The following is a 19,109-nucleotide window of genomic DNA, read 5'->3' on the forward strand; positions in this document are numbered from 1 at the left end:
AGTTTTGGCCAGGTAAATTATTCTAAAGATGTCTTCTCCTAATAAACCTTAAGAAAGAATAAAACATTTCAATATGTGCACAATGGGATTTTTTTTTTAATTTCTGGTTAAAGGTTCTTAGTTGTATACCACTAGGTATTATGCCCATATTATTCCAGCTGTTTTTACTATAAAGTCACAAAACATTTTGCCTTAACATTAGAATTACCAGATCTTAGGAAAAACTTGTAGATCCATCCCACCTTAAAACACTTCACACCTCTCCGTCAGCGTCTTTTGTCCTTTAAATGTGTTGATAAGCAGCAAAAAGCAAGCAGCCTGCTACCACATCCCCCACCCTGCACAGTTTTCTCAGCTCCAGTCTGTTTACCTGCGTGTCAGTTGCTTAGAGTTGTATAGAGTGAGAAGTCAAGCAAAATGACACCTTTTATAAATACTATATCATTATTTGCAACACTGGTATTTCATGTGTGTTCCATGTCTACAACGATCTATGCACAGTAAACACATTGTTAAAACAAACATTTTTCATGTTTTAGTAATAATTGACAAAATGTAGACATGAAGTGTATAATGTGTGAAGCCTGAATTCCAAATATCAAAGAAACACTTTCACAAAAGGTAAAAATATAACAGAACAAATGCGCTTCCATTCAAAAATATAACAGCAGAAAAACAAGCCGTGTTAGCATATGACATTGACACACAGTTGCTACGACAGCTTCGGCGGCGCAACGGTATCAGCTGTTGACTGGTAATCAAAGCTTCACAGATTTGATCCCAAATGAGTCTGTTTTGAGAAGTGAGCTGCTTGTATTCCTGCTTTAAAATAAAAACATACATTTGATTCCAGTCTGTAACAGCCAGTGTAATTTATGATACTCGTAAAGGTTAGGTTTGCTGTTTTTTTTTTAATTCAGTTTTATTCTCTCAGCCGCGTTCACAAACCCAACTCCCCTCCACTTTTGACATTGCTGTTTTCACATAGACGTGCTATAACAGAGGTAAACTCAAAACATGGTGACAGTAAATGGGTAACTAACATTCGATCTGGCTTTTATGTAAGTAACATATAAATGTTAATGTTTTGGGCACATACACCATCCTTTGTATGTAAGAGCAAAATCGAATTTTTAATTCATGATTTGAGTTTACCTCTGTTATAGCGTGTCTATGTGAAAACAACATGGTGTCAAATGCAGAAAGTTGGGATCGTGAACGTGGCTGAGAATAAAACTAAATAAAAAAGCTGCTCACTTCTCAAAACGGACTCCTTCAGGATCAAACCCGTAAAAGCTTTGATTACCAGTCAACAGCTGATACCATTGCGCCACCGAAGCTGTCATAGCAACTGCATGTCAATGTCGCACCCTAATGCAGGTTGTTTTTCTGCAGTTATATTTTTGAATGGAAGCGCATTTGTTCTGTTATATTTTTACCTTTTGTGAAAGTGTTTCTTTGATATTTGAAATTCAAGCTTCACAGATTATACACTTCATGTCTATATTTTGTCAATTATTACTAAAACATGAAAAACGTTTCTGTTTTAACGATGTGTTTACTGTGCATAGATCATTGTAGACATGGAACACATATGAAAGGCAAGTGTTCCAAATAACGATACAGCTTGCTGTTTGCTGCTTATCAACACATTTAAAGGACAAAAGACACTGACGGAGAGATGCGAAGCGTTTTGAGGTGGGACGGATCTACAAGTTTTTTCATAGGCTCTGGTAATTCTAGTGTAAAAAATGTGAATGCCTTTATTTTACAGCTTATATAAAATTAAGCTTGCAATTTGTTAACTTCCGAAAATAAACAAGATTACTGTATGAAACATAATAATAATAGCAATTGTGAGTAGATGACATTCTGTATAAACTTATGTAAAAGACATTTTAATTGCTAGCAAGCTACTAAGGGTTAAAAGCTGTTTTGTTATAACGGCACGTTATTCATACAGGCGTCTCATAACACAGGTTGCAGTTAGCTGACCAAGCATAACTTCTTTATTTAGAATGTGTATGTTAGACACAGGAAAGATGACTTTTCCTTCTTTAGGGCCCCATCTGCAACATACAAAAAACAGAAACATTTGGCTATTTCTGTGCAATATACAATTAAAAGCACAGGTAAATTTGCTATTATGCTTTTTTATAAATAAGGGGAAGGGAGAAAATATAAAAATCCACTGAAAAAGCATAACTTTGCTTTTCTGCCTTGCAACGTGGAATCCATGTACTCATTTGTGACTGAATAAATATTGATTGATTGAACTATTCCCGTCTTTCTCGGGGGTTACTTCCACACTTACCAATGCCTATTGTACTGGTAATGCATACGGTCTTTATTATACTGTATATTAGAAAAGCAGGAACCTTTACTATATAAATTATATTGTAAATTTAGTTTAAAGAAAATGCCATTTGCCCTGTATTTTAAGAAAAATATTTCACCCAAGTCATTTACTTTTTAATAGGCTTATATTTTACTTAAATTCTTTTAAGGATGAAGAATTGCATGACCTATATAAGTCATGCATAATCTATGAATAGTAACCACTTTGAAACTGTAGCTCCAATTCTTAACAAGGGCCTATAATGCCACAAATACCTGCTTGTGTTTGTATGTGTGTTTTTTTTTTATATTTGATGACTAATTTATTTGTCAGTCATTTATTTTCTAAACCACTTTGTCCTGAACATGGTTAAACATCCAAGCTACCACAGGAGGCAAGGCAGGAAAAAACTCTGGACAGCATGCTAATCCATCACAGGCCACCGATATACTAAGTTTATTTAAAAATTCAAAATTGTTATTTTAAAAGTGAAGACTGAGTAGTTCATGTGACAGTATCAACGGTAACTTCAGAAACCGCAGTAATCCAAGAATTAATACAACACAGACTTGCATCAGAGGAGCTAGACATGTGGACCAAAAAAAAGAGAGTCTGACAATGCACCCCAAGCTTGAGGTTTGGCATGAGTACTGTATCAAAGAGCATCATATGCATATGCCTTACTATTAAGAATATTCAAGTGGATGTGTGCAAGGGTTTTGTGTGCAGTAACCAACCTGGTGAAAACAGCGGCTTAATCTAACTCAACAAACCAATCTCACATACAGCCTACTCAAAAAATCGTCTCATGTGCTTTCCTGATGTCAAGTTATTAACCATATAAAGACAAACAGTTGGTCCTTTATAAACATTTTTAAATCTCTTTTTTATTCTTTAGACTCTTAGGAATGCAAAGTAGTGTATTTCAGACTTTTAAAATCTAGTACTGCATGAGACTAAGCCATTCACACAAAACTCTTGAATGTCAAGAGTATATATATATATATATATATATATATATATATATATATATATATATATATATATATAAATGATATATTTCAAGCATTTCTTTCTTTTCATTTTGCCGATTATGGCCTACAGGTAATGAAAACCCAAAATTCAGTATTTCAGAAAATTAGAATATTGTGAGAAAGTTCAATCTTGTAGACTCAAGTTGCCATGCTCCACTCAGCTAACTTAACCCAAAACACAAGCAAAGGTGTCCTGAGCCTTTAAATGGTCTCTCAGTCTCGGTTCAGTAGGCCACACACTAATGTTGCAGACTGCTGACTTCACAGTTGCCCAGAAGACGGTCATTAACACCCTCCACAAGGAGAGTAAGCCACAAAATGTCACTGTTAAAGAAGCTGGCTGTTCAGAGTGCTTTAACCAAGCATATTAAAGGAAAACTGACATGTGGCAGAAAAAGGAGCACAAGCAACATGCATAACTGCAGCCTTGCGATGATTGTGAAGAACAGCCCATTCAAGAATTTGAGGAAGATTCTCAAGGAGTACAATTGTCACATTCCTTGTGTGAAGCCACTCTTTAACCAGAGAAGCGTCTTACCTGGGCTAAGAAGAAAACAGACTGGACTGTTGCTCAGTGGTCCAAAGTCCTCTTTTCAAATAAAGTAAATTTTGCATTTCATTGGTCCCTGAGTCTGGAGGAACAGTGGAGAGGCACAGAATACAAGTTGAGGTTCAGTGTGAAGTTTCCACAGACAGTGATGATTTAAGGAGCCATGTCATCTGCTGGTGTTGGTCCACTGTGTTTTATCAAGTCCAAAGTCAGTGCAGACATCTACCAGGAAATTTTAGAGCACTTCATGCTTCCCTCTGCTGATAAGCTTTATGAAAATGCTGATATTTTCCAGCAGAACTTGGCACCTGCCTACACTGCCAAAAGTACCAATACCAGGTTTAATGACCATGGTTTAACTGTGCTTGATTGGCCACCAAATGTGTTTGACCTAAACCCCATTGAGAATTTATGGGGTATTGTCAAGAGGAAGATGAGACACCAGACCCAACAATGAAGATGAGCTGAAGGCCACTATCAAAGCATCCTGGGTTTCCATAACACCTCAGCAATACCACAGGCCGATCGCCTCCATGCCACACCGCATTGATGCAGTAATTCATGCAAAATTAGCTCAGAACAAGTATTGAGTACATACATGGACATACTTTTCAGTAGGCCAATATTTCTGTATTAAGAATAATTTTTTTATTGGTCTTATGTAATATTAAAATTTTCTGAGATACTGAATTTTGAGTTTTCATTACCTGTTGGCCATAATCAGCAAAGTGAAAAGAAATAAATTCTTGAAATATATCACTCTGTGTGTGATGAATCTATATAATATATGAGTATCACTTTTTGAACTGAATTACTGAAATAAATTAATTTATTGAAATGCACCTGTAGAATCTTTGTATACTACAAAACAAGAATGAATTAATCACTCCTAGTCAGGACCTCAGCAAGGATGGGAGACAGATTAATAACAATAATAATAATACATATGTTGAGTAATAGAACTGGCTGTCTTCATTTATGTTTTCTACTATTTAGGTTCCTAGATGGTAATCCCCAGAAATATCTGATTGTTATATTAGTAGTCCCATAACAGAAACTGGCAATAAATTGACCTTAGTTAAGCGAATACATTGCTGTGGTGCAGATAACAATAAATATGGTTGCAGATCCATTGGTCAGCATTAAAATAGTTAATGTATCCAATAAAAATCAACAAACAAAATAAAATATAATGCTCATTCAAAACATTTGACTCCACACACATGAACTATGAAAAAAGACAATACACATAACAGAACTTCCTACCTCCAAAAGTTTACCATCATCTATATTAGGGAACAGGTCTTTCAGCTTTGCTAAATCTTCTAATGAATGTACTCTATCAGTTTCTTTAAGGCAGCCATAATTGAACTCTTCTAGTGGGTAGCTATTATTTAGGTTCCTGAAAGAAAATAAAAATAAAATCAATATTGCATAATAAAATTGAAAACTTGTAAATTGCAATGAAGGATTATTGAATATTATTTGATTTATTTCACTTTGAACCATGTTATTTAAGTACAACTGATTATTTTCAAAAACTCCTAAACATAAAAAATGCAATTCAATGATTAAAATGTCAGAATTATTGACTGCACAGGCTTATTTCTATTTTAATTTCAAGAGAACACAAAGTATTTTAAGGTCACAACAAGGGTTCTAAAAGTACCAAAGTGAAAACTGACAAAGAATATCAGGATTCTTTTAGAATTTGTTTGCTACCAAGTGTTTCAATGTTAATTACTAATGGCATGTTTATCAACCGCTGCATGATTACCAATATATATTCACTGTATGCTCAGAAAGTAACACAACTTTATAATGTGTCAGCATTTCTAAGCATAAAAATGTAATATAATGTAAAAAAAAAAACACAATTTAAATTTAAATGTATGTATTGAAAACACAGACACAAGAGACACCTTCAATTTAGTTCATTGTGCTAGCAAAGAGTTTAGCATTACTAAAGAGCTCTGACCTAGACAGCCAGACATTTTTGAAATAGCGTCAAACTGAACTGAAACTTGGGGTGAAATATTTGCAGACAATAGATAACACCAATGCTACATTAAATGACATCCAGTCATAGTGTAATGTCAGATTAGTCAATACATCTCTGACAGCAAATGCAGGCCATATCAATTTAAACAACTGAATATCACTGAATATGTCACATTAGTAATCACGTGCTGACCATCCAGCACAGTCATTTTGTCACTTTTTAAAAGCCAATGATTATGCCCATGCTGTTTGAAGGGTTAACAACTGCAGTGAGTTCAGCAGCAATTTCTGCCCTTCTTTCTTTTTACCATTCTCTTATGGTTTGTAACACAAAAGACAGCAGTCAGACAAGCTCTGTTTGTAACGGTCAGAAGCTCACAAGCTGCCTGACACAATTAGTGCTGTATGAAGGGTTAAAGTTGTGGCAAATTTAGTCAGTCTCTGCCCATTTTTTGTTCTTTTGTCCATTCTGTTTTAATATGCAAAATACAAGAACTAAGAAAGATAAGTCTCTCTTCCATTTGTAAAGTTCAAGTCATACCAGTTCCATATTCCTCATCCCTACATTGTCTGAATTAGGCTTCCACGTAGGCATTCATTGTTTGCCAGCTCTTATGCACGCTTAGCCCATCCCAGTGGCAAAAGATAAAAATCAAACCTGGTTCATTTTATCATACCAGAAGCAGAATGCAACTACCTCTATGATATACAGAAAATGTTAGCATGGCTAGTGGAAATAAGGTACAGTGTTTAATAGAAGTCTTGCACACCAAGTAAATATGACAGGACAAATAGAACATATTTACTTACAGGCATTACGCCACAGGCAGTTTAAAAAAAGTTTTCCTCCTTCTCTAATACCAATATGAAATTGTCACAACTGTCACAACAACTCTACCATGGTGAGGCAGCAAAATGTTTTCTAATCTCCCAGATAAGAAAGACCAAGTTTCATTTATTCTGAAGAACCAATCTGGGCTTTCTGACATTTCAGTTACTAAATGTACTCTGAGCAATTTAGAAAGAAACAAAAACAAAAAATAATGTGTGCATTGAGCTATTCATGGATAAGTTCCCACCCCGATACAAATCCAGAACTACTAAAACAAACCTTTCCTCCTTCCTTGTCACTAATAATTTCTCACAAACACAACTATTCCAGAACATATAGACAACTACAGTACATAAGCATCCAAGACTGTACCATCATAAAAGCAGATAATTTCTTCTTTTTAGTCCTTATTCTGTTGATCTCAAAAATGTAAAAAAAATGTACAGGTGAAACTCCTAGTATTAAAGGATATCAGAATCCTCAACCAACATACCCATTATAAAATTCCAACTGTTGTGGGCTCTCAGTTCATTCGCTTCAGTGCTCCAGGCTGCGACTAAAATAGTCCCAAATGAGATTTGAGCTTTGCCGATTGTTATTTGTGCTTAGCTAACAGTGGTGAATGAAATCACTGAAACGTCCACATATCTCAATAAATTAGAATATTATCAAAATGTTAATTTATTTCAGTACTGTATTTTTCGGACCATAAGACGCACTTTTCCCCCCCAGAATTGGGGGGGAAAAGTCCCTTCGTCTTATGGTCCAATATAGCCTAAACATGTGCTGTAAAAAAAAAATTTTCAACTTGCCCGGCTCTGTGCTCCATTCCCGCCGCGGCCGCCTGCCCCGCTCACTGGAGTCAGGCGCTGCTGCTGCCCTGTGGTAGTAGTAGTATCGTACCTGCTTCCATGATCATTCCTGCTGGCTGCAATGCTCCATTCCCGCCCCCGCCCGCACCGCTCACTGGAGTCAGGGGACTGGACTCTAACTGGTACAGTGTAGTGTACGGTGACGGTCCCTTCCTTGATCCTGCAGTCTGCATGCATCATCATTCATCGATTCCCATCCGCCTCAGCTGGTGTCCGCCCGCTTCCGGGATCGGAACCAGCGTGAGGCGCACATGTGACCTCCCTCCTGTGATAACACGTGTGCGCCTCACGCTGGTTCCAATCCCGAAGCGGCGGACACCAGCTGAGGCAGGACAGGAGTTGCGAGTCGAGCGCCACCACCGCACACACCAGTGAAATACGAATAGAGGTACAGTAATCCCTCCTCGATCGCGGGGGTTGCGTTCCAGACCCCCGATAGGTGAAAATCCGCGAAGTAGAAACCATATGTTTGTATGATTATTTTTATATATTTTAAGCCCTTAGAAACTCTCCCACACTGTTTATAAATATTCTCCGCACAATTATACAGTAAACCCTTGTTTATCGCGGTTAATCCGCTCCAGACAGATAAATGAATTTCCACGAAGTAGGATTCTTTATTTATAAATCTAATCTTTTCGTAGTTAGAGCATAGAAAACCTGTTTACGACCTTCTAAATACGTTTTTTAACATTATTAGAGCCCTCTAGACATGAAATAACACCCTTTAGTCAAAAGTTTAAACTGTGCTCCATGACAAGACAGAGATGACAGTTCTTTCTCACAATTAAAAGAATGCAAACATATCTTCCTCTTCAAAGTGCGCGTAAGGAGCGGAGAATGTCAGAGAGAGAGTAAAGTAAACAATGAAAAATCAATAGGGCTGTTGCGCTTTTAAGTATGCAAGCACTGCGATAAAGCAGCGGCAATGAAGGGATCAATGCGAAGGTAGCCTTTCAGCATTTTTTACAGGAGCGTCCCTATCTTCTAAGCAAACAGCCCCTCTGCTCACATCTCCTCCGTCAAGCGCAGAGAACGTCAGAGAGAGAGAGAGAGAGAGAGAGAGCGCGAGATTAAAGCAAACAATCAATAAGTGTGCTTTTGGACGCACCTCGATAAAGCGGCATTTCTTAGAGGAGCGTCTGTATCCACTAGGCAAACAGCTTCTGTGCAAACAGCACCTCTGCTCACACCCCTCCGTCAGGCAGAGAATGTCAGAGAGGGTGAGATAGAGGCAGAGACAAGCAAACAATCGAGCAAAGCGCAGGAGGCATATCTTATAGCATTGAGGAGTTTTAGTTAATATGTAATACGTGCTCTGATTGGGTAGCTTTTAAGCCATCCGCCAATAGCGTCCCTTGTATGAAATCAACTGGGCAAACAAACTGAGGAAGCATGTACCATAAATTAAAAGACCCATTGTCCGCAGAAATCCACGAATCAGCAAAAATCCAATATACATTTACATATGCTTACATATAAAATCAGCGATAGAGCAAAACCGCTGAAAGTCAAAGCGATACAGCAAGGGATCACTGTAAATGACAAGTGAAATGACTGAGTGAAGGTAAAAGCGCAAGAATATGCATACAAATAGAAACCCTAATACAATTAAAAATACAACTGAATATGCATAAATAGAAACCCTAATACAATTAAAAATACAACTGAGACAAATTCAGAACTAGTAGTGACAGACTGTCACAGTCTCAGTCAGCCTGAGCCTGGAACAAAATGACCATACATATCATGGCAAATAACACTGAACTTTGCTGACAGCTTTTAGCCTTGTGAGAGGCTGGAAAGTGTTTTACACTGTGGGACAGTACCGTAAATGTTACCGCTATGGTAAATCACAGAAAGTCTCTGCATACAGTATACGGGCAATATTGTGAACTACGGTACAGCTTGCCCCCCACTATACTGGTAACAGTGTTTAGGCCTGATAGTAATAAAATGTGTGTGTGGGGAGATATGAGAGCACTGGATGGAATATGGGGGGATTAAAAGACACCGTATTGGTATTACTGACAGTTCTTTAATTACGATTTTGAAGGTTTTGCAGAAATACTGTACCAGTACCACCTCCTCACTAAGATGTCCAAGCAGAAGAGATGCACATATAAAGTTGGTTTCAAACTGGAAGTTATAAAATATGCCAAGGAACATGGCAACAGAGCAGCAGAGAGACACTTTGGACCACCTCCCTCTGAAAAGATGATTAGAGAGTGGCAGAAACAGGAGGATCAGCTGCAAAGGTTGGACAAAAGTAAGCAAACTTTACGTGGGCATGCTGCAAAGTGGCCAGAGTTGGAGGTGGACATAAAGGAGTGGATCACACATCATCGTGAAAATGGATTCTCAGTCTCCACAAAAATGATCATGAATAAAGCCAGACTCATTGCTGTAGAAAAAGGAATTCAAGATTTCACTGGCTCACCATCATGGTGCTACAGATTCATGAAGCGATCTGGCCTTGCTATGCGCACAAAACAAAAATTGCTCAAAAATGCCCAACGAATACGAAGAAAAGATTTTGTCTTTTCACAAATTGTCATTGATGCCAGAAAGAAGAATCAATTTGAACTAAGCCAGATTGGAAATATGGATGAAGTCCGCTTACTTTTGATGTACCATCCAATAGAACAGTAGACCACAAAGGAGCAAAACTATAACCGTTAAAACCTCAGGGCATGAGAAAACCCATTACACTCTTGTGTTGTCCTGCTGTGCAGATGGTACTAAATTGCCACCAATGCTCATCTTCAAAAGGAAAACTTTTCCAAAAGAAGCAATTCCTCGCGGAGTCATGGTGCATGTCCATGACAAAGGATGGATGGACGAAAAGGGAATGAGGCTCTGGATTGAAAAAGTATGGTCCAAACGTCCTGGTGGGCTTTTAAAAAAACCATCCTTGTTAGTGCTTGACCAGTTCAGAGCACATATCGCCGACACTACAAAAAGAACTTTAAAGAAGTCAAAACTCATTTAGCTGTAATTCCCGGTGGTCTTACCAGCCAGCTGCAACCTCTGGACGTGTCCATCAACAAACCATTTAAAGTGTTTATGAGGGAAGAGTGGAACAAATGGATGGCTGCTGGTAATCATGATCTTACACCTACTGGAAGAATGAAAAGGCCCACTATTACCCAAGTTTGTGAGTGGGTGAAAACCTCATGGGACTCAGTTAAGGATGAGATCATTGTACGTTCCTTCAAAAGATGTGGCATCAGCAATGCCTTAGATGGGACTGAAGATGATATGTTATATGAAAATACCGGTACCAGCACCAGTAGTGACGAAAGTCCTGTTAGTGATTGTGAGGATCTGAGCTTTCTAGATTCTGACTCTAGTGATGAGGAGTTCTTGGGGTTCACATAAAACAAGCAGAACCTAAAAGAGCGTAACTGTTCAACTTTATTCTATTTTATTACTGATGATCGACCTCCTTCACCGCACCACCAGTACTGGAGTACCAAGTCCAACGATGCGGTTCAGGGTGCTGGAACCAGGATCCAGCGATTCACAGTCCCTGACCTTTTGCAAAGTCAAGGAACATGGAACCACTTTCACCACGGTCACCAGTCCATTGGGACTGAGAAAATCCTCATAGCCAGCCCTGTCAGTGCCAGTGGTTGCACTGAAGTCACCCATGACAAGAGGAGTGTCACCTCGTGGCACCCATCAACCACCGAGCGAAGCTGCGAATAAAATGTCTCCCTCGCCGTGACATCACTCACCATGGTCGGAGCATACACTGAGACAACAAACAAGGCACCCAGGGTGTACCGTAATCGGAGTCTCATAATATGCTCGTTGAAAGGAGTGACATTGGACACCATCGGAAGAAGACAATCGGCAATAGCAACAGCTACTCCCTGAGTATGACAGCCTTCAGACTGACCAGACTAATAAAAGGTTTATCCTCCTACAGAGATCTGGTCTGTCCCCGGTCTGCGCACCTCAGAGAATGCTGCCACTGAAATACCCTATTGGCTCTCTAACAGTTTCAACTCTTCCAGGGTTGGAGCTCCCAAGGGCTTTCCCCCATCCCTTTCATGATGCGAGCAGCCTTTCTTTGGGCAGCTACAGCACAGCTACTCCCGTGGAGGATTTCTTATTCTTTTGCATGTTTGTCACACAAAATGTTTCTGATCATCAAACACATTTAACCATTAGTCAAATATAACACAAGTAAACACAAAATGCAGTTTTTAAATGATGGTTTTTATTATTTAGGGAGAAAAAAAAATCCAAACCTACATTGCCCCCTTGTTAAAAAATAACCTAACTGTGGTGCATCACACCTGAGTTCAATTTCCGTAGCCACCCCCAGGCCTGATTACTGACACACCTGTTTCAATCAAGAAATCACTTAAATAGGAGCTGCCTGACACAGAGAAGAGGACCAAAAGCACCTCAAAAGCTAGACATCATGCCAAGATCCAAAGAAATTCAGGAACAAATGAGAACAGAAGTAACTGAGATCTATCAGTCTGGTAAAGGTTATAAAGTAATTTCTAAAGCTTTGGGATTCCAGCGAACCACAGTGAGAGCCATTATCCACAAATGGCAAAAACATGGAACAGTGGTGAACCTTCCCAGGAGTGGCCGGCCGACCAAAATTACCCCAAGAGCGCAGAGACGACTCATCCGAGAGGTCACAAAAGACCCCAGGACAACGTCTAAAGAACTGCAGGCCTCACTTGCCTCAATTAAGGTTAGTGTTCACGACTCCACCATAAGAAAGAGACTGGGCAAAAACGGCCTGCATGGCAGATTTCCAAGACGCAAACCACTGTTAAGCAAAAAGAACATTAGGGCTTGTCTCAATTTTGCTAAGAAACATCTCAATGATTGCCAAGACTTTTGGGAAAATACCTTGTGGACTGACGAGACAAAAGTTGAACTTTTTGGAAGGCAAATGTCCCGTTACATCTGGCGTAAAAGGAACACAGCATTTCAGAAAAGAACATCATACCAACAGTAAAATATGGTGGTGGTAGTGTGATGGTCTGGGGTTGTTTTGCTGCTTCAGGACCTGGAAGGCTTGCTGCGATAGATGGAACCATGAATTCTACTGTCTACCAAAAAATCCTGAAGGAGAATGTCCGGCCATCTGTTCGTCAACTCAAGCTGAAGCGATCTTGGGTGCTGCAACAGGACAATGACCCAAAACACACAAGCAAATCCACCTCTGAATGGCTGAAGAAAAACAAAATGAAGACTTTGGAGTGGCCTAGTCAAAGTCCTGACCTGAATCCAATTCAGATGCTATGGCATGACCTTAAAAAGGCAGTTCATGCTAGAAAACCCTCAAATAAAGCTGAATTACAACAATTCTGCAAAGATGAGTGGGCCAAAATTCCTCCAGAGCGCTGTAAAAGACTCATTGCAAGTTATCGCAAATGCTTGATTGCAGTTATTGCTGCTAAGGGTGACCCAACCAGTTATTAGGTTCAGGGGGCAATTACTTTTTCACACAGGGCCATGTAGGTTTGGATTTTTTTTTCTCCCTAAATAATAAAAACCATCATTTAAAAACTGCATTTTGTGTTTACTTGTGTTATATTTGACTAATGGTTAAATGTGTTTGATGATCAGAAACATTTTGTGTGACAAACATGCAAAAGAATAAGAAATCAGGAAGGGGGCAAATAGTTTTTCAAACTACTGTATTCTTATAACTGAAAGGCTCAGGAAAGGGCGTGTCATCACTATGGATGCAGAGTCAGAAATTAGTTGCTTTTTATTCCTTAGAATTTCTCTTATATTTACTGCATATAAAATTTTAAGAGTCATCTGGCTGTCATGAAAACATGTGGCACTCTTGACCTTTGAACCTTAATCTTGGTCTCAATCAACCCCTCATGCCATGACACATACAACACAACCCATGAATTAGACATCTGGCCCACAGCATGCGTGAAATTTGGTTTACAGCACTTTACACAGCTAGCAAAGAGATGGTAGTGTGCCTGACAGGAAATATAGTGTTTTATGTGAGCAGATGAGTATCTGACATGAAAACTACGGCTGAGTGAGGACAGCTCATGTTAGACACTATAGCAGAGGACGGATGAGCACGATAAAACCATAAGTTCAACATATGAACTTCATTGTAAAACGCAGTCAGGGCATGTAATTATAGTTACATGTTGCAGTTGTTCTTCACTGGAGCACAGACATGTGGAATTAAAACTGTTCAGTGAAGGTATGCAACTGCACAGCAACAGTCAAGATCCACGAGGGGCACCCTTGGTACAATGTGCAGTTTAAAAGAAAGTCAACGAAACTGTGTTAAATTGAAGGCTGAAGTACAGTATATTCTTGTGCTAAAGTCAAAATGAAAATTGCACAAATTGGACTATGGTTCACGGGTCACAGCTCGCTTGCCGCCGGGAGCTGCCCGTGGGTCACTACACTGCGCGAGCAGCGAAATCGCACCCCACCAGTCACTACTTGCAGCGTCCTCCGGCCAAAGATGACGGAGCGGCAGTTATTGAGGCTCAGTCGTCACAGCTGCAGCCTCGTTCTTAAGTTGTAGGTCGGATGTCCATAACCTGGGGACTACCTGTACAAACAAGAACCTTAAAAATGAGCATTAAAACCTTTTGGTTATCTATAAATGATAGGGTTAGTAAAGATATCCAATTTGGAAAAATGTAGAAAACTAATTCTCCATGATCATCATCAAACTCTATGCACCAGTCAAGGTAAATATAATGGATTAAACTTTAGTTACTTTAAATCAGAGTTTGATCTGGCTGTAGCCTCTACTGTGCTGTTTTAACCTTTCTTTAATTTTCATTATATGTGATTTCTGTCTGGAAAGCTAAGTTTAGATAAAGAAACAAATATATTTTACACATAGTTAGAAACCTTATAGATTACTAAACAAAAATATAGCTGGTGCTTGCTACCAGTCCATTCACTTGCCCTGGCACTGAAACCCACTTTTATCTTGTAGGTTTTACTAGTCCTCAATCTTGGAGTGGAACAGGACTCATTTCCTTGTCAAACAACAAACATCTCTGGTAAGTTCATTAGTCTAAATTCTTGACTGTTAGATTGATTGCGAGTCTACTGTATTTTACACAGCCAGATTTAACCTGAAACATGTTTTTATAAACTGTCCTTGGTGTTAGGCGTTTATCTTCTATATATTATTTAAAATTTTATATTTTCTCTTTTATATATCCATTCAGACATGATTGATGTAACCCCGGGGTTAATGTTACAGGTTATTTTATAGAAGGAAAAATTATGCCATATAGTCTTTAGAAACACATAAATGCATGGAATCTGAAAAACATCTATAATTTATCTTGTAAACTTATATTGTCAGTCAGTCAGTCATTACCAAACCCACTATATCCTAACACAGGGGTATGCTGGAGCCAATCCCAGCCAGCACAGGGCACAAGGCAGGAACAAATCCCGGGCAGGGCACTAGCCCACCAAAGGGCACACACACACCCACAAAACACTAGGGACAATTTACGACCACCAATGTACCTAACCTGCAAGTCTTTGGACTGTAGGAGAAAACACACACAGACAGGGGGAGAACATGCAAACTCCACGCAGGGAGGACCCGGGAAGCGAACCCTGGTCTCCTAACTGAGAGGCAGTAGAACTACGCACTGTGCCTCAGAGCTTATATTGTTTTACTCTTTATTACTTATTCATTATTTAATTTAGTTTGGTTTTCTTTTCTTGTAACTTTTTCTTTAACATCTTGTAAAGCACATAGAGCTCCATTTTGTGTATAAAAATGTACTATAGAAAAATGTAGTTACAGTAGTTGATGGCTACTGATGTATAACAGACTTGTGTGCGACGCAAATTGCAACGATGCTCTGATAAAAGCTTAAAGGAGTGCTATAAAGCAATGCAATGTGTATATAGGAATATCTTTTTGTTTTTCTGGTTTCAAATAGTCTGTAACATCAATGTACCATTTGACTAAACAGTGTGTGTGTGTGTGTGTGTGTGTATGAATATTATTAAACAATAAGTAATCATGTCGTATACTCCAAATGTTAGGTATCCAGTTGTTAATTCAGTGGTCTCAAGCACATGTGCTTTAGCCAGAATATTGCTATTTAACACACTACTTCTCCGCTGCGAAGCGCGGGTATTTTGCTATACTATATAAAAGAAAAAGGCAACTTTCCTTTCTTTACACCTTTTTTCCTTTTATCCCAAACCAAAGCCTTTCTCTCTTAACACTGCAGAGGACACAAAACTAATTTTCTTTAAATGCCGGTAAGGCACATTACCAGAGGCACAAATTTGAATGTTCACATAGAAAATGTAATTTCAATGTACCTGTACTTCTTAAAACGTTAATGTTTTACTGTTTAATAACTTATAGACTATAATTTCTTATTTTTCCCTTGCACTCAGTGACCAAACCTATACACACACATATAGACACACACACACACACACACATACATACATACACACACACACACGTGTGTATGTATATATGTATGTATGTATGTATGTGTGTATATATATATGACAGCAGCAATCCAAGCTGTGAGAAAACAGTAAAAAGGAAGCGTGTCAGACGTCGTGGTACATTTTCTGATGCAGCTACCGAAAACAACTTAGTGACGCTGCCGCCAAATACACAAAACAATTACTTTGACAATCATGTTACATTATTTTTAAAATGTCTCCTTTTCTTTCTCTTTCCTTCTTTAACACACTACTTCTCCGCTGCCAAGCGCGGGTATATATATATATATATATATAGATAGATAGAGAAATATATATATAGATAGATATGAGAACAACACTCATATCAATGACAAAACAATTACATTAACAATCATGTTACGTTATTTTTAAAATTTTTCCTTTTCTTTTTAGTACCTTCTTTAAAACACTACTTCTCATGCTGCTGGTATTCTGCTAGTATATATATATATATATATATATATATATATATATATATATATATATATAATGTAGATAGGGGTGTGTGTGTGTTTATATATATACACATACATATACTTGTGTGTATGGTTGTATGTCTCTATATGTGTGTGTATAGCTTTGGTCACTAAGTGCAAGGGAAAAATAATAAAATATAGTCGATAAGTTATTAAACAGTAAAACATTAACGTTTTAAGAAGTACAGGTACATTGAGCACTACTGGAGTGGTTTCAGGTAAACTACATTTTAAAGACTGTGTAACACAACAGGTAAGTAACTAACAGCAGCTAAAATGTATATGGATCATCTCTCGGTAGTAGATCCCTTTTGAAAGGCGCTACACGATGGCTGTGGTATAGAAATTACATTTTCTATGTGAGCGTTCAAATTTGTGCCTCTGGTAATGTGCCTTACCGGCATTTAAAGAAAATTAGTTTTGTGTCCTCTGCAGTGTTAAGAGAAAGGCTTTGGTTTGGGATAAAAGGAAAAAGGTGTAAAGAAAGGAAAGTTGCCTTTTCTTTTATATAGTATAGAGATGTGTTCGCTGACGTTATGATCGCCTTTTGGGGACAGTCGCGTGGGTCTTGTGTAGACTGGTGAGACGTCCCTGCCATTAATCAGCTGTGATGGCACTGTCAGTCCTCCACTCGTGTGCGTGTTTTCATAATCCGAGGTGAGGACCTCATAATCGTATGTGCAAAAGAAAGTGTGAATCGCCTTAATATTATTTTTCCGTGGTGTAGAAAAGGGGTCCCATGTTTGCACTTGTCTGGGCTATAGCGCAGGGGGAGGATGAAAAAAATTAAAAGTGCTCACTTTGACTTAAGGCAGAAGCGCAGTCAGCGTCTCAAAGGCGGCACAGCTATCTTGGCGCTGGCTGCTCGACTTTTGCTGGGCAGGAGACCACAGTTTTGCAGACACGCTCATGATATCAAAAGTCTCAGCGCTCTTTGGAGGTCATTCATATATTATATATATAGCAAAATCCCGCCTACAGCGGAGAAGTAGTGTGTTAAAGAAGTAATGAAAAGAAAAGGAAACATTTTAATAATAACGTAACATGATTGACATTGTCATGAGTGTTGCTGTCATATATATGCCTGCCTAAATAAGTCACCCTCGCTTTGCTCTTACTTTATTTACCGTTCATTTAATCATGGCTATTGGCAGAAAAATTATAAAATGGAAGGAGGATGGCTTTACCAAAACAATTATTGATGGCGAATCGATTATTCATAAAGCTTGAATTGGTGATGTTTTTCTGTGTTAACCTCATATTTTTCAGACTTCTTCTCAAACTAAGGTGGTGCGAGGGTAAAATGAATCGGGATGCTGATCAATGTAATCGGTGTACAGTACCAGGAAATCATGCATTGACAAAAGCTCCCTTTGCTTGTAATGCAAAGTGTGATTAAATGCATTATTTTTAACGTTATGGAGCACATGCATCAAGCTTCTCAGCTGTGCTTGTGCTTAGAAAAGGAAAGATTTTAAAAATAACATAACACGATTGTCAATGTGACCTTTTGTAAGTAGTGCCTGGAGGATTCAGTGTGGAGAAACTCGAGAGATAGCGTGTGTATTAACTTGTGGATTTTTCTGTGAGTATTTGGTGGCAGTCTGACGGTTGCTTGAAGACGGCATTAGCCGAGCTCAGCTCAGACCGAAATTAGATGAATGGGAGGGAGATGATGACGTGACTCCCCCACCCGCCTTAACTGTCAATCCCCCACAAACACAGTCTCTCGGAATTTGCATAAGCACACCCCTTCACCTACAATTTTAACTTAGTTACAAAGTGATCAAAACTCGTTTATATCCTCGTCCTCTCATTAAACTTGTATCCCGCATTACCTGTGGGCATGTGAAACGCCAGCGTAGCCTGTCTATGAACTTAATTTAAAGTTTAGGTTTACACCTTGCTTTCTTTCCGAGGCAGCAACACTCATGAATATGGTAGTATATGTCACTCGCTCGCTTCTTATTGTTTTTCGCTGCCTTCTCAATTATATAATGCATGTTTTCTTAAGCGCTTTTGGAGGTCTTCCTGGTTTTCGCACTGCGTTGACAGTCAGTTCACGTGATTACGTGGGAGGCGTGATGATGTCACACGAAACTCCGCCCACGCCATTCCAGCTCAACTCCATTACAGTTAATGGAGAAAAATACCTTCCAGTTATGACCATTAGGCGAATTTCAAATGAAACCTGCCCAACTTTTGTAAGTAAGCTGTAAGGAATGAGCCTGCCAAATTTCAGCCTTCTACCTACACCGGAAGTTGGAGAATTAGTGATGAGTGAGTGAGGGCTTTGCCTTTTATTAGTATAGATATGTATGTATATGTATATATATGTTTATATATGTGTGTGTGTATATATATATATATATATATGTATTTGTGTGTATGTATGTATGTGTATATGTATATGTATGTGTATATGTATATGTATGTGTATATATGTAGATATATATATATGTTTATGTGTGTGTAAATATTATATATATATATATATATATATATATATATAT

At 38.5% G+C, this 19,109-nt stretch overlaps 1 protein-coding gene across 3 annotated transcripts in view; it reads right to left on the minus strand.

Moving 5' to 3' along the window:
- The window catches only part of smarcad1a (SWI/SNF-related, matrix-associated actin-dependent regulator of chromatin, subfamily a, containing DEAD/H box 1 a), a 285,741-nt gene that overhangs the window by 240,841 nt on the left and 25,791 nt on the right, over positions 1-19,109 (minus strand). For all 3 annotated transcript variants that reach the window (XM_039751123.1, XM_039751121.1, XM_039751124.1), the window contains exon 3: positions 5,189-5,324. In XM_039751123.1, the coding sequence (XP_039607057.1) occupies positions 5,189-5,324 (136 nt within the window). The remainder of the gene's footprint in view (positions 1-5,188; positions 5,325-19,109) is intronic.

The sequence above is a fragment of the Polypterus senegalus genome, chromosome 4, assembly GCF_016835505.1.
Source record: "Polypterus senegalus isolate Bchr_013 chromosome 4, ASM1683550v1, whole genome shotgun sequence".
In the NCBI taxonomy this organism is placed as follows: domain Eukaryota; kingdom Metazoa; phylum Chordata; class Cladistia; order Polypteriformes; family Polypteridae; genus Polypterus; species Polypterus senegalus.